This window comes from Hirundo rustica, chromosome 25 (assembly GCF_015227805.2).
Source record: "Hirundo rustica isolate bHirRus1 chromosome 25, bHirRus1.pri.v3, whole genome shotgun sequence".
Lineage (NCBI taxonomy): Eukaryota > Metazoa > Chordata > Aves > Passeriformes > Hirundinidae > Hirundo > Hirundo rustica.
Window position 1 is genome coordinate 3,584,825 of NC_053474.1, and position 22,622 is coordinate 3,607,446.

The 22,622-nt window shown below is 49.5% G+C and overlaps 1 protein-coding gene across 13 annotated transcripts in view; it reads right to left on the minus strand.

Moving 5' to 3' along the window:
- PHACTR4 (phosphatase and actin regulator 4) overlaps nt 1-22,622 on the minus strand; it is a 64,703-nt gene that overhangs the window by 7,598 nt on the left and 34,483 nt on the right. For 9 of the 13 annotated variants that reach the window (XM_040086203.2, XM_040086207.2, XM_058423565.1 and 6 more), the window contains 4 exons: nt 6,477-6,653; nt 5,963-6,043; nt 2,960-3,124; nt 2,094-2,453 (listed from right to left, as the gene is read on the minus strand). In XM_040086203.2, the coding sequence (XP_039942137.1) occupies nt 2,094-2,453; nt 2,960-3,124; nt 5,963-6,043; nt 6,477-6,653 (783 nt within the window). Of the gene's footprint in view, nt 1-2,093; nt 2,454-2,959; nt 3,125-5,962; nt 6,044-6,476; nt 6,654-14,339; nt 14,653-20,326; nt 20,383-22,622 lie in introns of those variants that run through there. The other 4 variants (XM_058423568.1, XM_040086202.2, XM_040086213.2 and 1 more) reach the window with 4 other exon arrangements.

Consider the following 22,622-nt stretch of genomic DNA (forward strand, 5'->3'; position numbering starts at 1 on the left):
TTTAGGAGTTTGTAGCTTTTAACATCCACGTATCCAGGGCTTCTGGGGCTTGTAGAGGCTTTGCCTAAAGCAGCTGAGACCTGCTGCACATTTCCCTGGGGTGGGTGACGGTGACACATGGATGTCCCCAGAATAGAGCCGGAGGAATCCGTAGCACAGACGCCACGAGAGGGTGCTGCAAGTGGGAGAGCTTCCGGAGATAAGGCCACGTAACTGGAGAGAGGTGGGCACATTTTTGAGATGTTTAGCATTTTTGGACTTTCCCCTTGTAGATTAAGGGCCAGATTGTGTAAAACATGGAGTGCCCTCAGCTCCCGCCCAAGGGACTCCAGTGTCTCCTGAGCAGTGCTCCAAGCCGGGCAGCACCAGGGGAAGAGCAAAACTTGAGAGGGAGCGAGGAGCTGGCAGAAGAAAGCTGCTGCTTGAGACACCAGAACTGCTCAGGGGGTGAGCATCTTGGGGGCAGACAAAGGGGTGACCTGCACAGTAACACCCTGCCCTGCCTCAGGCTCTAACAGTGGCACAGAAGAACACCCCTGCAGTCAGAGCAGGCACCAAAGACCCGCGGAGAGCTCACAAAGCCAATTCCACTCCTGCCGTTCAGCAACACTGACAACACAAGGCTCACAGGCAACACCGCAGCTCCAGCTCCATCCCACCAGACCAGAGGGCTGTGGAGCTTCCTCTACATCTGTGTTCATACCCAGGAGACAGAAGCAAACTGCTTGTTCCCTCCTCCCCTGCACACCCCGCAGGTGCTCCCAGCCCAGCCCGCGCTGTTGAGAAGAGGCAGGATGGCTCCAGACACGTTGGACACACTGCTGTTTCCAGCCACGTTTTTTGTCCCACAAGTACCTCCTGCAATCAGCACTGGGGCATTTCAAAAGCCACCTTGCAGTGTGTGCAAGCAGCTTAAAGAAAACAAGAAGGTATTTCATGGAGTGCTCAAGCACGGTCAGGCTAATCAAGCTGGTCTGGCACACGGGGGTTGTTAATACCATACCAAGGTCATTTGCAAAACTTGCCAGAGCAAGGTGAGCCCCAAGGAGAGCAGAGCCATCTGTCCACGCTGAAAGCAGTGGCCCAGGCTATTCAGATGGCAACTTGCCTCTCAAACCACGCCTGGCTAACACCTCCAGTTTCTGTGATAACAGGGCAGACCTGTCAGATTGATCTTCCCAGGAGCCTCCCTCCTGTTCTGTGCTAACCTCTGCTAACCCTGTCCGAAGTTTAGGAGGTGTCTGTGAAACAACAGAAATGCCAGCAGGCCACTGCTGCATGGAAGTCATCCCAACTCTCAATGTTGCATCTTTAAGATCCTCAGAACCCCCACAGAGAACAGAGACTAAATGAGCTGTAAGAAACTCTCGCCAAATCTTCTGCTTAGAAAAGTTACAGAGATAAAAACACTTAATTCGCTAAATGGGAAGATTCAGTTCAAATTACAGTTGAGCTGATGTATCCACAGGACAAGACATAGGGACAAGACTCATATGTCAATAGCCCAGCCACAGACCTCAGACAAGGTGCCTGAGTATAACCAGGGAAATCTGAATTATCCCTGCCAGCTCTAAGTGGAAACCACATGGCCTGGCAGTGACAGCCACGACAGACATTGTTTGGTGTGATGTGGATTTTTTGGGTTTGTTGTTGTTGTTTTCTTGTTTGTTTGTTGTTGTTTTTTTTTCCAAGAGCAGCTGAAAGAAGGAATTGTCACTAAGCACACTCTCACAGAGCAAAACCTCATCCACCATTCCCCAGTCCCAGCTGAATCCCAGCCCCCAGTGAAGCATCAACGTTCTCAGACACTGTCTTAGAGCTGACAGAGAACAGGCAGGCAGGGATCCCTCCCTGCAGGTAGCTGTTGGGAGCAGACTGGATGTTTCTGCTCATGGCAGAAGACTCCAGTAATTACACTGTTCCCAGAACGTGTGTCCTGGCTAAACACTGACAGATTTGAGTCCAAACTGAAAGGAAAGATGGTCAGACATTCTGATGCAACTAAAAATCTTCCCTTACGAAGGGAAGAGAATCTTGGAGCAGTGGCTGCAGAACATCTCAGGGTACAAAAACCAGCTTATGGGGTCACTTACCTATTAGTGAGTTGCTATTTCTGTTGACGGGTTTGGGAGGAGGGACAGGAGGCTGCTTGGCAAGAGCTGTGCTGGTTGTACTAGTGGGAGCAGTAGTGTTGGCACTGGCAGGAGCAGGGAGCAGAGTCCTGGGAGCTGGGGAAGGGGCAGCTGTGGAATTGACTGTCTTTGCTGCTGTGGGGGCAGTGCTGAAGGGGGCAGTTCTTGCAGTGCTGCTGGCAGGTGCTGGTTCCTTTGCCTGCACTTCGTTTGCCTCCTGGGAAGTGGAGGGAGGTCTTTTTGGAGGAAGCAGAGGTTGTCTGGAAACATGTGGCTCCTGAGGTGGTTCCAGTTCGGGTCCAGGGTGGCTGCTGGAGGAGCCTGCAAAGGGAGGCAGCTCAGTTTAAGGCACTGGTTTTGAAGTTTCATTTTGTTTCCAGTTTTTTTTTTTCCCAACTTTCTTTCCCCCACCCAGGAGCTGATAGAATCTGACTAGGCTTTAGGCTAGCTCCCCCCAAAAGCGGGGGCAGCAGCAGGTCTAACTCGATGTTACTTGTTTTTTTCTGGCTAAAGGGAAAAAGGAAAAAGGCTGACCTGCAGGAAATCAAGGGGTTTTATAGGGTACTTCTCAAAGTCATAGCTGATAACTTTTAGTGGTCAAAACAGATGCCAATATTCCAACTGATCCTCTGATAGGCCCCTGTCTTTTCTAAAGCAATTCCCAGGTCCTGACCCAGAAAATCACTCCACATTCCTCTATGACTGAAAAACAAAATTGTACTAACCCATGACAACGGCCTACTGCAGGTGGGAAGGATCAGATGGGAATTCAAAACGGGTTGCAGGACAACGTGAAGCCCTGATTTTGCACACATCTGGTTTCTTACCCTGCCTCTTCTTCGGTTCCTCCACTGGAGCAGGCTTCCTAAGGCTGGGTGGCTTTGTGGCCTCTTCCTCCTGGCTGGGCAGGTTAGAGAGCCCGGGGCCCCCGATGGGGACCGTGTGGCCATTCTTCAGTGCAGGTGGGTTCAGCTTCTCCGGCTCCTCACCATCTGCAAGGGCACGGGAGGAGACAGAAGCAAAGAGAAAACGCTCAGAAGGCAGGGGAGAGGAGAGGTGGCTGAGCTGACTCAACCACCATGGAGCCACACCAGCTTCTTTCTGGCTTGTGAAACAGCTGGTCTTCAGTCACCTTCTGCACAGGGCAGCACAGCAACCCAAGCAGCTGGAGCTCAGAGCCCTTGATTTCATTGTCAAGGAGTAAATCACACAGCACTCTATGCCAGCATGGGTTTTTCTTCTGCCTGTCCTGCCCTTGCTCCTGTGTTACAGATTAGATGCCCAGGGCTGTGCTGCAGCACAAGGAAGCTGTAACTGAAGTCATCAATCTCCAGCAGCTTTTGTATCCACCCTCCACCACGGAGCAGCCACCAATTCCCTGCTGCAATGCAGATTCCAACGTGAGCCCAGTCACCTACTGCACGTGCAATAATAGATTTCCATAAAGCCTTCAGATTAGTGGGAGCATCTCTGTTTTCCCTGTTCCTCCCCTGAATTTGGCACAAAAACTCCTGTTCAACCCAAAACATCAGCAAGGCAGATTTCCTCACTTTACCTTGGTTTTACTCAGATGCAATGACACAGCTCTAGAATTTGATGTAGGTCACTCTGACTATTTCTGCTTTTACAAATTCTAGCATGGAGGTTCCCAGTGTTAGAAGCAAGACCTCTTTTTGGAGAAAAACCCATCCAACCCAGCCCACGCTTTTGAAGGTCCTGCAATTCCTAATCCCCAGTACTCCACCATTCTCCGTAATTGCCCCAACAGGATAAATTTTTGACAGTATTACTCTCAAAAAAAGACTCAGCATCCACCTCTAAGGGGAAATTGCCCATTTTGACTGATTTTCAACTCAAGGAAACTTGAATAAATACATCACCTATATTCAGTCTGCCATCTAAGACAGAATTGGAGTGTGGCATCCAGGCCCTCCAGGTGCTAGACCCAGCACACCCTGGTGCTCTGATTTTTGATCATTTATATTACTGCCCTCTTCCCCTTTCCTCTCCCTCCGAAATATTACCTCCCCTTCCCTAACCTGGTGTTATTCAGAAGCTTCCCAGGATTTCTTTTCCACAAGAAACAGCCTTGGTTGCTGTGAGAAGCTGGCAGACGGTGCTGCCTCGCTCACTCACTGCCTTTCTCTGAAATGCAGCAGGCACATCAACAAGAGGGAGTTTCCTCCCTAGCTAGGCCTGAAACTCAAGGGATGAGCCAGACATTTTTATGGCAACAACTGCCTCTGGTTATCCAAAGTTTTCAGCAAGGGAGACAGGAACTACGACACAGCTCTCCTCACCACTCAGCCTTGCCTGCCCTTCTCTGGCAGGAACCTGCAGCTCCTGGTGGCCTCTCACACCACCTTAACTTCAGCTCCAGTGTCCTTCTTCAAGGCCAAGAGAATCCAATGCCATGTTCTTTCCCTGCTCTGAGCCCAGTACCCGCATCCAGGAGCCCACAGCCTGCTGACCTCCCACCCGAGAACAGCAGGGCTGCCTCTCCTGGCTCTCCTCCACTTACACCTCTTTTACCTCCACTCCTCTCTTCCTCATCTCAAAGGGTTTCCAGCATCTTTCCCCCCTAAGAACTCACCTAGAAAATGAACTGCCCTCATACAAGCAGGTTTTAAAACTGCAAACAAATAAAATAAACCCACTCTCACATCTTATGACTGCCCAAGTGTCTTAAACTCCCGGAGGGATTTAGATAATGCGCCTCTAATCTACCCCTCCTGCCAGCACTGACCGCTCCCTCATGCTGGGGGTTTGCACTTGGTCTGGATCCATCTTCTGTTTCTAAAACCAGAGCAGATGTCTCAAAGAGGAAAATAATTCCACCTCACCCAGGCTTCTGTTACACCTGTACAGCATGGAAGATCTCTGCCTCCTCTGCCCTCTCCAGCTGGAAGTTTGGTACCCAAAGTCTTTGATCTCTCTTGCAGTTTCACCCTGTGACCTCCCTGTGATGGACACCCTCGGGTAGGTGTCAATGGCATCACTGAAGCACAGCTGTGTTAAGATTTTCTCTTTGTTTTGCTTTCGGTGGTTTGGTCTGAAAACCGCTTTTTCACCTCCAGTTTTCCGCTTTTTTAGGAAGAAACTTGCACCAGGCCAAGCTGCCTCTGTAGCCTGTCCTGAGGGGCAGTTACACATTGCTCTAAGCCAAAGGCCAAACTCCCACCTGCAGGAGATGGGGGGCTGCAATCTCCCCACACCTTTCTGCCCCCTCCCTTGGACCCACATCACACAAATCCCAGCCAGGTGACTGGATGGTGACCTGACAACTTATTCTGGCAGCATGATCCCAACTTGGAGACATCAAAGATGAAAGAAAAGCGGATAAGACTTCTTAGACAGCAGTGCAAACTTTAATAAGCCTAGTGGTGACCATGACACCATACCATGAAGCACCTTTTGGAAGATCTGCCCCTACCCAAGCAGCTCAGAATTCATCCATTTCTGATCCTTCTCCCCGCCCCAGGGGCAGCACCTCTCCCACTTGGGAGATGGTGACAGTGAGACAGCAGAGGCAGCACAGGCATCTGGAGCAGAACACAGAGGGACAGGATGGGAAGTGACCACAGCAGAGCCATCCCACCCTGCAGGAAGGTGCCCCAGACTGGCACTGCACTTCCTCAGCGCCATCTTCCTCCCTGAGCAGCCTGCCTTCCTCCCAGGTGGGAAAACAGACAAGAGAGAGCATAGAAAAGGGTAAGGCAGACAGGAATCACTGTAGCAGAAAGCCCTTAAAATTTGTCTCCCGAGGGTGAGGTTTGGCCAGAGGAAGATCAGCTACACAGACACAGACAGAAGTTCATTTGCAGACTCACCCTGCTCAGGCTCTTCCAACAGAACCCCTCTTTTTACCAGCTCCTCTCTTGGCTTTCGCATAGAAATCTTTCGTTCTAAAACTGATATTAAATTGAAAAAAGGCACTCAGAAAACAGGGCAAGCTTGAAGTTCAAGAAGATTTCTTTTTTTGTTGTTGTTTTTAAGAGATTATCTAGAAGAAATAAAAGGGCTTCAAATTTCACTGCTGTTGCATGGATTGAGAGAGGAGGAACTGCATGTTCAGACCTGCATTTCACACTGCGCCGCTGATCATGGAGCAAACCCTCCCTCCCCACGGCTGCTCGGGGAGCTTCCTTGAAAGGAAGGAATTAATCTGTCTGAAACTACAGCTCCATGGCAAGGTGTTTCTGGAGAGGTTGCAGGTGCCAGCCCATCACCAAAGTCCCATTTTGGTTTTCACACGTGTCAGCACTCAGGCTTGTTGTCACAAGCCCTTCTCGGATGGATGGAGGAAGGGACACCCACCCACCCAGCCATCCCCCATTACTTTACCTTCTGAAGTCTCCTTGAATTTGTCACTGCTTTTCTTTTTCCTCCACTTCCAGGGTTTGAAAATCTTGCCAAAGCTTGAGAACTTGCTTTTCCTCTTTGTAGGAGGTGTGGTGTCACCCGATTCCAAAACATCTACCCCCATGCTGGCATCACCTGGGGCGTGATCCACCTCTTCAGCTGCACAGAAAAGAAGGAAAAGAATAAAGAATTATTTCTGTGCTGCAGGTAGCAGCTCCCATCTCCCACCAACCCACCCCACACTGGGAATGGTGGCACACATTCATGCAAAGAAGGGAACAAGACTCTGTCTGTGGCTCCACTGAGCCCTCACATCAGCTTGAAGAGACAGCAATGGGCTTCTCAACATGAACAGGGCAAAGGGAAACTGGTAAGGGCGTTCCTGAGGAGACAAAGATCACAGAATCCCAGAATTGTTAAGGTTGGAAAAGACCTCCAAGATCACTGAATCCAATCTGTGACCAATCCCTACCTTGTCACCAGCCCAGAGCACCACATCCAATCATTCCATGGAGACCTCCAGGGATGGGGACTCCACCACTGCCCTGGACAGACTGTGCCAGGGACTGACAACTCTTTAAATGAATAAATTCCTCCTGATGTCCAGCCTGAACCTCCCCTGGCACAATTTGGTGCTGTTCCCTCCTGTTCTGCTCCTTGTTCTTTGGGGGCAGAGCCTGACCCCCACCTGGCTGCTCCTGCCTGTCAGGGACTTGGAGAGAGCGAGAAGGTCCCCTCGAGCCTCCTCGTCTCCAGGCTGAGTCCCTCCAGCTCCCTCAGCCATATTTTAATTTATTTTTGCAGTGTCACAGCTTTGCCCATGAACACAAACCGCTTCCCCTAGGTTTTCTCATCTTCATTTGGAAGCAGCTAGTGCTGGACACAAGTGATTTCCTGAACACAAACGTTCCAGCCCCACTGAGCTGACGTTCACAACCGTCCGCGCCCCAAAATCACCAGACCCATTCCAGCAGCTGGATGTGCTGGATTTTCCCTTGATTTTCCTTCTATAAATAAGGGCAACAAAGCTGGCCAAGAGCAACAACTCCACAGGAAGGCGACACAATACCGGCCTGTGCTCCACCTACTGCACAGGAGTCTCTGGGGAACGGCACAAGAAGGACACGGAGGCGGGAAGGGACGTGTGAAAAAACTAAACCAAAAAAACCTCCCACCCCCAACTCAAAAAAACCCCCACTTCTGAAGCAGAATCAGAGCACAAAACACCAGTCTGGGGGCTGTTGATCCTGCCTTGCCTGATGTTGCTGTTTTGGGGTATTTGATGGAACAGAGAGGAGCACTTACAACGAGCAGAACCCAGCACTGCCCGCAAAAAAATCAATCAGTGCGTGTGAGCTAAGTGAAGCCAGCTGGTGCCCACTCCACGGCAGCATTTCCAGAGCCAGAATCCCTCAGCTTCAGCACTAGAGACAGGAGCACTGCAGAGCTCCATGGACAAAATCCTATGGAGAAGGGAGACGTCCCCCAGCCCCACCCAGCAGGCTGGAGTGCCCTGATACAAACTGCACTCAGGTGTCTCCTTTTGGAGCGTCCAAGTCAGACATTGTGGAGCTTGGGAGCACAACAGACCTTTTAGTCAGCTTCAGACAAGCCTGTGTAACATGCCTGAAGAGCAGGTACTGCCCCATGGGTAACAGGAAAGTTCAGCCAAGAGTTTCATCTCCTGAGAGTGAGATTGGGAAAAGAATTTTAGGGCAAAGCTGCTTCACACGTAGGACAAAGAGCTGATAATGTATCTTCTGTATCCTACAAACGTCCACTGAGGACGCAGGCCCTGATGTGAAAAAGCAGATTCAGGACAGAGGGGAAAAAAAAAAACCAAAAAACCCCCACAAAAAACCAGCATTGATGCAGCTCTACCTGAAACCCTGCGGTGCTTCCCAGATCCCAGAAAACAAGGAACACAGGCAGCCACAGCCGCAGGCTGGGGACAGGACACCACTGTGTCACTACAGGACAGACAGACCCCAGTGTTCCAGCCTGAGCACAAACGGAATGGAGGCTCACTGAAACACGGGGAAGAGAAGAACAACAGAGGGAAACCGGAGAGTGTTTGAGGCACAGTTTACTTGGTGGATGTGTTTTGTTTAAATCACCCCGTAACAGAAAGTCCCTCACTCGGAACCAGTCAAAAGCTGATGTCAGCCAACATTTGTCGGAAAAAAGCGAGACCAATTCAGCACCTGAGATGTTTTTAAATAAAAACAAATAACGCTGACTTCATAACAGGAGAGAAATTGGGTGGAAAATTACACAGACCGTGGCAGCACCGATCTGTGATTTTCTGCAGGGAGGGAGGCAGGGTGGATGGAAGGTGGGGTGGACAGGAAGGGAGCACGCAGAAAGGCATTTCAAGCTCCCAGAAACCCAAGAGGAATTGTCTGCACGTTTAGAAGCACTTTCTTCAGACACCAGAGCATTAACCCTGGCGTTGTACATGCAATTTTAACGAGCAGTATTCACTGTGCCCAACAGAGCATTCCCAAACTTCGCCAGGCAGGCATGAGCGCTTGCCAAGCACTGGCTGCAGACGCAATTTGAAGCCCAGGTGTCATCAGAGGCATTTCCCTCACCTTTCCAAGGAGAACAGTGCTGAAGGCAGCAGTTTCAAGCTGGCCTTACATCCACCTCTTCCCCGAGCTGCTCTGAGCAATGTCACCTATGTGCTGCCTCCTCACCCAAGATGTCAGAGTGCTGCACTAAGTGAAGTAAGGTATTGAAAGAAAACTCAACCATCGGGTCCAGGGATTAATCAAGAGCCCTCAGCACCTTGGAAACGTCTTCATTTCCAGTCAGAAGAACAATGACAAGCATTGCCCTGCCACAGTCCCCTCCGAGCAGCCAGGGAGGAGCACGGGACGTGAAAGGATGAACCAAAACTGCAGGAGACACACGGTGCCTCCAAAGGAGGAGCAGCTAAGAGCAGAGAGGGTGGGGAGAAGCCACGTGTGACTGCTCCTGGCAGAACCTCTTCCAGCAGCTCCTGCAGCCCAGGTCCGGCTGTCAAAGCAAATACCTTCCCAGGGTGGAGTTTTGCTGCCAGAACTGCAACCACGCAGGTGAACACAGGAGGTTTCACAAGACCTTCACATCAAGAGCAAACCACTTGGTGCTGCTTCTTTCTCTGCCTCACTGCCCCCTGGGCCGTGTTTCAACTGCTCGTAGGCTCCTGCTGAGAGTCAGGTGTTGTCCAACACGGAAACACTTGGTTTGGTTGGTTTAGAATCAGTTCCATGCCCAAGAACAGCCAGGCAAGAGGGGGAGACAGGCACAGCAGAACACAAAACTGTCCAAATACTCTCCACTGCCCTTTTGCTCTGTGTAGAATAAAACTTGACGTGTCACTGAACACTCCGAGACCATTCCAGCCCACCACTCACACTGATGCCAGGGAAGCAATTCCTTCTGGGATTCCTGTTGTGCAGATGACAGGAAAGCCTCTCCTACCCTTCCACAGCCCTCCTCCTTTTCACATCCCCAATTGCCACAGGGACATAGAGATTTAAAGCAGTCTGCAGTGAAGCAATTATGACACTGAGGACTAAGGGTGGATCAGCAGCTGGAAGTGAGATTTACAGATCTGCATTCAAATAACCTTATTGTTCAGTGATTGTTCACATTAGTGCTCACACTCCCTCCAAAATGGACCTTCTCTTCCATTCACAGCCCATTTCCAGCTCAAATCTCCAGAAAATGGTGCAGAGAGGACATCTTTTCCCTGTGAAGGCAGAGAATCCACCTCGCTGAGGCTGTGCCTCCTCCTGCTCTGCTCTACAAGGTACAGGAGGGTCCTTAAGCTGCTTTGCAATACAAGGGGGAAACCCTTCCTTATCCAAGTCAAGCACTGGGAAACGGGGAAGGAACCACAGCACAGTGCCAGGGGAATGAAATCCAGCAGAGAAAGAGGAACCAGACTCCGAGGGAAGGGTGGGAAGCATCAGGAATCTGATGCCTTCACCCGACCTGGTCCAGCAGCAAGGCTGCATCCAAGAGACCAACCTCACCCTCACCATGGTGCCAGGCTGGAAAACCCATTTTAAATACACGCAGAAGTTCAAACGAGGTCGCACAGCCCTGGGTGAAGCCAGCAGAGTCCTCATGAGAAGGTCAAGAGATTCCCAGCTGGCAGCTTCCTAAAGTGACCCCACACCGCAGCAGGGCCGTGTTTAACCCTTCTGGAAGTACTGCTCCATGCTTTGGAAAAGTGACCCTGGAGCTGGGAGAGCCCCACCTTGACAGCTGCAGCTGTGCTTCATGTTCCAACAGAGCCCTGGTTGAGGGAAAATCAGGAATAAAACACGTGCTGCGACTTCAGCACGTTGCCTGATGCTCCCGGGGGAGATGGCCTGGAACACTTGGAGCTCAGCATCCAGCTGCTCCAGGGACAGCGTGATGCCCCAGCTGCTCCCCAGCCACAGCCTCCTGCCACTTCAGATCCGCTCCCCCAAACACTTAAAAGCTGTTCCGATCTCGTTCGATCCAAACAAGCAGGTGAATTGGAGCTGTTTAAAACAGCAGATTTGTGTTAACCCAAAATGTTTAGACTGAAATAATCCAGGGAAGCGTCACAGAATTGGCACAGCCCTGAACGCGCAAGAAGGCAGGAAGCTCCGGCAGTGCCAAGCAGGTTGGGATGCAATTCCAGATCGGTCTGCCTGGCCAGCTGGTCCTTTCAACCCTCCCCTGCAGACATGTTTTTGCTCAAGTCTCCCAGTTATATTTAATGTAGAAAAAAAAAGCTTTTTTTTCCACTGCATCTTGTGATGTTGAGGGATCCCAGGCTTTTTTTTTTTTTTTTCTTCCGAAACAGAGAAACCATTTCAGTGGAAGGAGCTAGAGACCCACAGTCGTCTCTCACACCCTCATCAAGCAGCTGTGGTGATGTGTCACCTGTGCCCAAAGGTCCTGTCAGGCTTGGGGCTGCCATTCCCATTGAAGAGAGTGAAGCTTTCACTTCTACCACTGCTCTCAGTGGGTCAAACTGGCACAGCCAGGATCCACGGGGTCAATTAAAACCCCCACACGTAATCACACCACGGCCACACACACAGGACGCCCCAGCAAGCAGCTCCCAGCTGGCCCTCGGGAACCCCACCTAGAAATGTCATGGTTTAATGATCACACTAAACCGGGGAGGAAAATCCACCATGTGAGCAAGGAGAGTTAATCCCCATCTTCAGGGGTCAAGCCTCAAAATACCCTTTTGTAGAGCCAAGCACTGCCAGCCTGGAAACGGGCACAACAGGAATAACTAAAACTTCAGGGACCAACAGGAATAACTAAAAAGCATTCCTTCCATTAAGGATCATTTCTCATGTGGAAGATAGCTGCAGCAGTTACATGGAATAGAGGCACCTCTGATGCACAGTGTCAAAGAATTAAACCCAACCTGGATCTAGGGCATTCCAGAATTAATCCTGGTGAGTTTTTAAAACTGTTTTAACTCAGGCCACACATCCTCAAAAGTCACCCTCACCATGGAGAAATTTTACTTTTAAGCTAAACATCACTTCAGATCCAAGTCTCAGATCACAACAAAGCAAGGCTGAAGGCTGTGAAGAAATCAAAGGACTGCATCTCAGATGATGACTGTAGTATCTTGAATATACCTGGGAGAAAAACTATTGATTTCTAGTGTTCATGAGGAAAATGGCACAATCCTTTAAGGATGTAGGGTCAGTGAGCCCCAGGACAGGAGTGCAGAATGGAGCTCCTAGGAAAAGGTTGAGAACAAGCTGCTCTACTCCCCCAAACATTTCTGTAGACATCCCAAAGGCTGGTGAAGCAGTCTAACAGCAGCCAAGTATCACCTTCCCTGCACTACCATGGGCTCCTTGCCTCAGTCCTTTTCTGAGATGTAAGAGCTTGTAAATTCTACCTTCATTAAGAGACGTCCTCATGAGGAAACATCCCTATTTTGATGTGTAAACAGACTTGCACAGTGTCTAAATCCTGAGCTTGGGTCAGATTCCTTCCATCCACAAACCAGAGTTCACCCCGAACCTGATCCATCTCTTCTTGTAGGAGTTATTACAGGATTTCCACAAATCCCAGGCGTTTCTGTCCATAAGGAGCTTGCTGAACATTTCTGTTTTGGGCAAACGAGGTACTTCAGTGCCACAGCAGCAACTCTGCTTAATCACCTTTGTTTCCTTCCCTAAGGAACACACCTCCCTGACGTTCTGCCACGGAGCAAGCCCACAGGGTGCACTGGGAAGTTCTGCTGCTCATTACACACCTCAGGTACCTGGAATACAGCAGTACCTACCAAAACTCCCTCCTTTCCCACCCTGCTGTGTCCAGCAGGGCAGTCAAGAACCCGAGAAGCTTCCAAGCAAAACCAGCAACAACTCAAAAAAGCAAACGCTCTTGGAGGGAAATGCTGTTTAAGTATCCAAAAAGCACTTTGGGTAAATGCTTCTAAGCTTCCCTAAAACAGCTTTAAAAACTCGGTGTGTGTTTTTCCTGAATCGTCCAGGGAAGACGGGAATCCTGACCTTAAAGGGATAAAAGGTTGTGGTCACAAAACAGCCTCAAACAATCCCAGTCCTTGGCCTCCCTGTGTTTTGCACGTTTCTAATCACCATAATCTTCACAGGACTCTCCTAAACAGCATCCTGCCACAGTTAATGCAAGAACCATCTCTTCAGGTTCCAGATTTAATCAGCAGGAACGGTGAGAGCTGTGCCATGAAAAAAGACTTCAGAGAGCAAATGAGCAGTTGAGCAAATACCAGGTCTGCTGTCCCCAGTCTCCAGAAAGCACAGTATCATTACACCGAGCCCACTCCCCTGGAAATTACCACTGTTCTTGGTGTTTGATGAGAGAAGGAGCCCAAGGTTGGCTTCTAACAATGAATAAATCCAAGCAGAAGATGCTGTTAATCTCTACAGTTCAAAGATAACTGAAGTTTTACTTCTCCCTTCCATTCTATCACTTTATTTTTAGCAACTCTTGAACAAGACTGGCTGGAGTGATCTGGTGGTGGTGGGGAAAAGAATCACTGGCTTCATCTGAGCCCTAGAAATCCTTGATAGCGTCAAAGTTATAGAAGTGAAAAATAAAGAAAATAACACTCTGTATCTTGAGTATGCTCTCTGTCTGCCAATGTCAGTTTCTTCTCTAAAAATCAGAAAACTCCACTTTACAGGTGAGGGTGAACAACTGAGCCCAGCCAGCTAACAGCGAGTGGGAATATGAAAGGCAACAGCGGGCTGTGGAGAGTCTCCTCAAAGCCAGTGCTGGGAACAGCACCCAGGACAGACCTGGAGTCACACTGACCCCACACAGCGCTCGCGAAGCGGAGCTGCTCCTACGGCTGAACACAGTTGTGTTTTCTCCAGCCTGTTACTGAGATACCTCGCAGCGGAGAGGGAAAACAAGCGGGGAGATTATTGCCAAGCCCTTCTCCCCCCGAAGCTGCCAGAGCTGCCCCAAAAAGCTGGGTGACATCAGTCACAAGGAGGCAATCCTTGGTGGCTTTGGTCTAGGCTCGCTCTCGGGGCTGACTCCTGCCCCACAAAGGTGAACTTTCCCACTGTCCAAGTGCTTTGCAAAGGTGGTATCCCTGAATCCATGCCAGCCAGAGGCTGTCCCTTCAAACAGCAGCTCGGAGCCTGTCTGAAGAGCAGAGAACATGCTGCACAGTGATTACACGTGAAGTAAGCAAGAGGAAGGAAGGAAATAGAGTTATTTCTCTGGTTTCTCTCCCCAGCTGGGCGCAGGTTACACAAGTTCCACATTCCACTGCTCCCAACTCCTCCGTTTCACCTGCAGTGCTGCAGCCCCAAAGCTCCCTGGTCTCCCCTGCCCTCCATTACTCACCGAAAGCACCTGGATTTACCGGTCTGGAGAAGTGCGGCTGCCCCATGAGATTCCGCTCAGAGCAGCTCTCCGGGAGGAGGTGGGAGGGGAAAAGAGGAAAAGTCCGCGCTGAGAACGCTTCAAGCCTTTAAAATGATCAATCCACGCTTCAGATGAGGAAAGAGCCCGGCGAGTGAGGCGACTCCCAACTCTCAGGCCATGGCTCCGGTGTCCGATGGTCCAGCACAGGTCCTGCTCTCCCTGTCCCCCATGGCTGGGCACTTGATTCTCATAAATAGGTGTCTGTGCCAGCTCCCTTCACGCAGGAATGCCTGTCATTCCAGAGCCGAGCTGGCTAGGGCCGAAGCTCAGGAAGGGGAGGAGACAGCCAGCCAAGATCCAGCCACTTAGCTGCACAATCCAAATTATCAACACCCCTCTCGCTCCTTCCTCGCATCCAGTTCAGCAAGAAGAGAGAAGAGCTGGGAGCGAGGAGAAAAGAGTGTTTTTCCAAGGGATGTGCTTGGAGAATTCCCTGCACGGTAACACACCCAGGGGGTTTCACCTCCCAAAATGGGATCAAGGAATTTACAGCCTACCTGTGCCAGCTAAACACAAACGAAGGCAGTCAGGGATGAGACAGCCGTGGGAGCTGCATCACCCCCGAGCAAAGGGAATTTCAAAGACAGCCTGAATTGATATGCATCTAGCCAAATATATCATAAAAATACAATTTCATGCAATTCCCCTCTCCACGCTTTACCAGGAAGCGTGTCTTCTCGCGTAATTTAAATTTAACAATGGAAAATTTAAATTTAACAAGGGAAGTAAAAGTTTAGTTTCTATTCATGGGTCACGGCTTGATGGTTAAGGTAACCAACATCCCCCTCAGCCATTTCCCTCACAATAAAACATCTCCACAGTTTAAATATGTCCATTTGGATTCCTTAATTCATGATTAAAATTTGGGTTAGGACTTCTGTGAACCTACAGCTCGTTTTCCCTGTATGCCCTACAACAGAGGAGCAGGAAAATCTTTAAGCATCCAAAAGCTCAATCATAGTTCAGAGAAAAAGGAAAAGCAATTTTCAAAAATATAAAGGAATTTGCTGCAGCATAAAAAGGATTTAAATCAGGAACCTGACCCCATGTGACACATCTAGGTTGGTTTTTCCCCAGCGTAGGAGACGTTTTAAACAACAGGATCTGCTGCAGCACTCGGTGTCCCTGTCCTTGTTGGGCCAGCAAAAGGAGGACTTCAGTATGACTGAATACTACCCAGGCAGCAATCCCAATTGGAAAATCTTCTATTCTGGGAAACAACCAGCTCCAAGATTGTCGATTTTGGCTGGTGCAGCTGGGAACAATCAATGCTGCACAGTGCCCGGAGCAAACGCTGTGGGACTGCTGTTCCCAGACCCACGGATGGGGGGATGCAGCGCTAGAAAAACATACCCCAAAACAGGACAAGGGGTAGTTCTAAAATTCTTTAACACCTCACCTGAGCCACAAACACACCACAAAGACCTTGGTGCTCTTGGCTGCCCCGCTAACACACTAAACGCGCCACTGGGCAACTTGCAAATCCACTCCCCAACCAAAGCGGAGCCACAGGAACACAGGAGGAAGGAGAACACTCGCGCACCTTCTCCACCTGCGTGGTGCTTGTCCTCCATCCCTGCTGCCAGGCACGTGACCCTCGTCCCACAGACAGCAGGAACAGGTGGAGGAGCAGGGGATGAGCGGAGCCAGGGAGGAGGACAGCGAATACCACTGTCCTCCCTCGAGCAGGGCACGTGGGCATTCCTGGAAGTGTTGCTCTTCTCCAACTCCCACCACGGACATCTCCGCGCCTGAGCTCTGGCTGTGAGCAATGAACATCCCGATTCCCAGGAACGCTCCACCTCACTGAAGACTTTTTGCTTAGAAGCAAAGAAAAAGCCATTTTTAAAGCAGTTTCTATTTGCTGCCATCTAGCAGAGACCCATAAAGGTCAGAGATAAAGGCAGGAAGATTTCCCCCGAGTCTGTAAATTAGCTGCCCAGCTTGGAAGGAGGTCTGGAAAAAACATTCCTGCATTGGGGAATGCCACAGAACAGACCTGCCTGGCTTCTAAAGAATTCAAGTCACTGGCATTTGCTGTGAATTCAAAGTGCACAAAGCTCTGCTGCAGAACAGATGACACGTAGTAAATTGTTAAAGCACAGCAGCACAATCATATCCTTGACCCTTTATTTCTACATTTGTGAAATGTGACACATTGCCCTAAATTTCAATTAAAAAGATATTTAAATAAGCAGATTTAAATTCCCAGCAGCTGCAGCCCAAGATGCACAACAGTTACTCAGGTCCTGGTGCTGCACAGGAACTGTTCCTCCAGGCTGTGAAATAGGGTCCTTCCCATTTCTGTATCCTTCCTCAGGCCTCAAAGACCATCACAGAGAGAATAACAAGGTTTGGCAATGGTTGTACCAGAAGCATTAATATTTCCTCCTGAAAGTCAGGGCTGTGGTGCTCAAGGAGCAAAGAGATAAAAATCTGTGTTTGAAACTGCAGCTGGCTCCGGACTTAAGCATCATTCAGGAGTACCAGCCACAACTCTCTCTTCTTTTGGGGGGGAAAGCAAAACTCTACCAGGAAACAGCTGACAACGTGCACGAAACAGCACAAATCCAAAAGTAACACCAGCATCGTTATTTTCAAGGGAATTCATGGCCAGAAAAACCCATCAGTCCATCCTTCAGTTCCAGCTCTGGAAGGAAAGGTGCAAATTCTGTCCCAGAAAACAGAAAGCCAAAAAATGCTCCTGCCTCAACTCCAGCCTGAGGTCAGAGCATGAGAGTGGCTCCTAAGAAACCCTCTGCTTCCACAGGGCTTTGGTTTTACCACTGGAAAAAAATACGGGACAAAGCAACCTGCTCTTGTCCTACTGGACATCCAGAATAAAAGAAAACCCACATTTTAAGCAAGGAAAAGTAATAAATGGCAAAAATTCCCATAATAATGAGAAAAGCCATCTGACTTTGCTGCACAGCAACCAGAAGAAACCAGAGCAACCGTTTTACTCCTCAGGGACAGGTGACAACTTTTTTAAGATGAAAAACTTGGAATAGCAAAGAGAGAGCAAAATGGGAAACAGCTGATTGTCCCTTCAGCATTTCCTTTTAAAATATAGTAACGAAGAAACGCCAGTTACACGAAATTTTTGTGTGATTTAAGGAGAGGCAGATGGCTGAAATAAAAAGACAGGCAGTAAACACTCAAACACGGGGTACTTGGCCTTCTTCTGAAGTTTCATTTCCTCTCCATCCAGCCCAGCATCCCATTAAACCCCTGGCATTTCCATGTTAATAATCTGTTTATATACATTGTAAAAGGATCTCTTCTGGATTGTTTCACTGTAAAATCTAATGAAAGCCATAATGAGCCCAATATTAGCTCCTCTCATAAAGCCAGTGTTGTTCACATCCTGGTTCACACCGACGTGAAATGCCGCATTCACCCGCGGTGACTCAGGCATTTGTGTTCCATGATTCAGCCACAGGAACATTAAAAAGGACTCTGGCATTCCCCCATCCCTGCTGATGGAGCTATTTAAAACCAGTGATACTGGGCGTTTTCCTTCAGAGCTCATCACCAGAGACTCGGCAGGAGCTACGGGGCCTCTAAAGTTCTTCCACTGGGGGAGATGCACCCACTAAAACCCTCACAGGGACCACCTCACTAGGTAGGGAGGAGAAAAAGCGGCAATGAAACACATCCACGACTCTGGACGTGTTTCACTGAATCACAGAATGGTTTGGGTTGGAAGGGACCTTCAAGTCCATCTCATTTCACCCCTGCCATGGGCAGGGACACCTTCCACCCTATCAGATTACTCCACGCCCCATCCAACCTGGCCTGGACACTTCCAGCGAGGGGCAGCCACAGCTGCTCTGGGAAATCCATTCCACTCCCTCGTCACTCTCACAGAGAAGAATTTCTCCCCAGTACCCCGTCTAACCCTATTCTCTGTCAGTTTGAAGCCATTCCCCTGTCACTCCAGGCCCTTGGAATGTTCTGTCTCGACCTTTCCTGCAGGCTCCCTTCAGGTACTGAAAGGCCACCATTAGGTCACCCCGGAGCTTCTCTCCTCCAGGCTGAACAACCCCAGCTCCCTCAGCCTTTCCTCACAGAAGGTGCTCCAGCCCTCTCATCGGCTTGGTTTCACCACAGTTTTTGTTTCCAGCCTTTGGAAGAACAAGAAAATGAAAAAAAATCCTTTATGTACACCTAAGAGCTGCCTGGAGAGATGAACCTTTCCGGGCTGTGCTCCCACACTGAGGGCAGCAGAGCAGGGGGAACAGGAGCAGACGCCAGGGAGTCACTCCGAACAAACGAACACAACGTGACGCTCTTCCTGTCTCCTCACACGGAATCAAATTTGGCGTGCAAGTGGAAAATGGGTTATTTATAAAGCAGCTGGCATCGCATTGTTTGGGTCCTGCAAGGCTTTGATGGTTCAGATGAGACAAACGGGAGCGAACTGCTCCTGCACCACGTGACTTCCTTCATGCTTCCCGTGACATTTCCAAGAGGGAAACTCCTATTTCCCAGAGCACTTCAGTCCCGCTGTCCCCAGCAGTCAGTGGGCACGGTGCTCCACCGCAGCCAAGGGCAGCAGGTCCGGCACGCCAGGGCCTTGGTGCTGGCATCAGGGAAGGTGAACGTGTCACGTCCCACAGCAGTCCAGATGTTGACCACCACGGAGCACAGCTGGAGGCAGGGATTGCCGTGCCAAGGAGCTGACTGACAGCGCTCCCAGCCCCACCTGCGGGAAGGTGAGGCCACGCTCCTGGGCAGCCCTGCACGTGGCTGGGACACAGGGAATCGCTCCACTGTCACGGGGAACGGGCTCAAAAAATCCTAATTTAAACTGGGCTCTGGGCCCAGAGGAGCTTAAGGCAAAAATACCCCCACAGCCTTGTTTTCCAGGGGAGATACAACTTCCATCAAAGCAAGTTTTAGCCAGTACTGGAAAAGTGTCACCATCAATGCCTCCTCACCACTCCCTGCAATTACAGCACAGGCCAAATATTTTCTTGTTTACTGGAGAGGGAATGCTGAGGAATGCCATCTTGACAAAATTAAAGATTCAGTCACATCTTGGCTAACTTGACTAACCCTAATTTGATCACTATGGTGATTCATGGCTTCGCCATCTCGAGGCGAGGGAAACTCCAAAGCCGATGAACTTTTCGGAGCACCTTGAAGCAGCATTAAAAGAAAGCCTGGTCAGAAGCCAAAGGAAGCACACATACAGGACACATTCCAGCAAAGCATCAGTGCATTCCCAACAGGGAAGCATTAAGAGAGGCAGGATACCCATCTGCCACTTCCAGCTACATTATTAGGAACGCGTTAAGCAAAAACACGGAGAAGAAGATTACATTAATTATTGCATTGTTTAGAGAAGAAACAGGAATGGCATTTAACTTAACTCTTGTTTAACCCTTTCCTGCAGCAAAAACTCAAGATACTCAGGGAGAAATGTATAAACTGACATCACCTGAGGCTCCTCGCTTCAAAACATAGGGATGAAGGAAATCAAGATATATTCCCCTCCTTCCCAAGCACTGCCCAGCACGAGCTTTTAGGGCTGGCCCAACACAGCACACAGTGTTCTTCCCAAGCGAGTGGCTGCTGCAAAAATCACATCCATCACAGACAGCCTCACAGGACAAACCTAACTCCTAAGACTTTACAGCTTTGTGCAGACATTATGCAACATAAACAAGTCCTCCAGCAAAGTACATCTATGCCACCTATAAAACCAATGGGACAAACTCTGTTAAGCACAACACTGGAAACTGCAAGCTAACAGCAAGAATATCAGCAAATATGAAACCTCTACACTCAGATTTAAATTGCAATTAACCCTCAGAGGTGGGACTATATTTAAGTCTAAGTTAGTCTTCAGTGTATAGGTTAAGGTTCACAGACTCATGATCCCAAATTTCTCTTCCTACCTCTAATCCTTCAAGATGTCAAACTCCAGCTGCAAGCTTCTCTGCTCACTCAGTAACTGAAAAGAAAGGCAGCAAGATTTCTCTGTAAAAGTTGATTCCTCTTTTAAACGTTCCACAAAAATCTCAGTAAATGCATTTGCTCTTCATACCCCTGCTGAAACTGCAGCAAAAAAACACCTTTGCTCTGCCAACCCAAGGGGCTTGCAGCAGCCACACCAATAATCCAAATTATCCTTCAACACCTGCAGCTCTGCAGTCTGAAGTCACATTTTTTCCAAATTACTGCATGAGCCAGGCAGTGCCAGGGCATCCTACCGCCCCTCACTCGCACGGCTCTGCTCAGGGAGACTTACAAAAGCGCCTTGGTTTCGTTTTTTGGGGAACACCCAATTTCCCCACCGCACCTGCTCTGTTTTAATTATTGACTAGGCGAGGAGCTCCTGATTAAAATGCAAGGCAAGTCTGGCACACAACCTCAGCTTCTGATCACCTCCCGCAGATACAGTTGGAAGAGAAACCCAAATTCCCCGCCACAGGTCCGAAGTGAAAAGAAAGGGCGGATCGGTTTCACTCGGGGCACTTAAATTCAGCAAGGAAAATACCTTCTGTACCCTTGCAGCTGAAAACCCTCATAAAATTTGAAATTTTAAACCACAGCCTTAGGTTCACACACAGAGGGAAGGTTTAAAAGCTTCCTTTCAGTCGTACTGTGTTTTTACAAGCCATTTCTGCCAGAGTAAATCTAACAGGTAATTACAGGTCTGACCTCCTTCTATTGCACAAATATGCCTTTGGAAACAATGTGGATAAATATTTGCCCAATACAAGAAGACAGCTCCAAGAGGAACCATTCCAGTTTATCAACTCTGTGATTCATGTTGATACAAGCTTTTTTCTCTATTTAAGGAACGAGATAACGCTTTAGGAAGTGCATCTGCCCAAATTATGTTTCACAGACCTACCATGGGCCACCCTAAGCAGTGGCATGGCCAGACCTCAGGTCACACCCAGACAAGAGCCATCAGCAAGACAGGGAGTCAACTCCAAATATTGACTCTTGCTCAACCACCAAGGTATCTCCGAGCAGCAGCGAGGCCGAAGATGGAAACACGATGAGTAAAACATTGCTGCTCGTGTGAACAAGGCAGTGCTGGGGCTGTGCTGTGTAAAATCCCCTTCCTCCCCTTTGGAACTGGGGGGAGAATTATGGAGGCCCAAAGGAGCTGCAAACAAAATGAGAGCACTCCACCTGCCCCCTTAAACTTGTCCTGAAATCCCAATCCCAGATGCTCCTGTTTTCTGCCAGTACCAAGAGAACTTGGGAAAACAAGGTGGTGGCAGCCACAGGCACTGAGAGCCATCCATGAAGAAAGCACAAAAATCAGAGAGGATGATTGTGTCCCAAACCCTACAGACCTTGGCTCCCTCCAAACCAAACACTGTTTGCTTGCTGCACTGACTCACACGAGTGCAGGGACAATGCCATGGGAATTGTTTACAGTGTCAAGGTCTTTTCATATAATTAAAGGAAACGACAAGAGATGAGATAACACCAACAGCTCTGAAGGTACAGCTGATCCTAACCTTGTAGGAAGATATTTCTCCCTGAGTTGCTCCCCCTCTTGAAGAAACAACCCTTCACACATTCCCAGATTCCTCGTTTCACCTCATTCCCTTCATCCTGTGTCTGCAGAGCACCAGCAGCAGCCTTATTTAGGAGCAAGCAGCACCACAAGCGGCCGAAGATCGTTTGCAAGGCTCAAACAACGCTCCCCTCTGCTCCCACTCAGCAAGTCTGGACGTGGGGCCGCAGCGGGAGCACTGCCACAGGCACTGCTGCCGCCAGGAAACGGGGTTCAGTGCACAGAATCACAGCAGAGGCGGGGCTGGAAGGGATCTCTGGAGGTCACCCAGTCCAACTGCCTGCCAAGGCAGGGTCACCCAAAGCAGGCGACACAGGAGCGCATTCAGGTGGGGTTGGAATGGCTCCAGAGAGGGAGACTCCTTGGGCAGGTGTTCCAGGGCTCTGCCGCTCTCATGGAAAAAAGCTCTTCCTCGTGTTGAGGTGGAACTTGTGTTTTAGTTTACGGGCATTGCTCCTTGTCCTGTCCCTGGGCACCACCCTCTCATACCCCTCAGAGATATTTCATAGACTCACAGAGTGTTAAGGGGTTGGAATGGACCTTAGAGATCATCGACTCCCAATCCCCCTGCCCTGGGCAGGGACACTCCCACTGTCCCCAGTTGTTCATTGATGGGATCCCCTCTCATTCCTCTCCAGACTAAGCAGACCCAG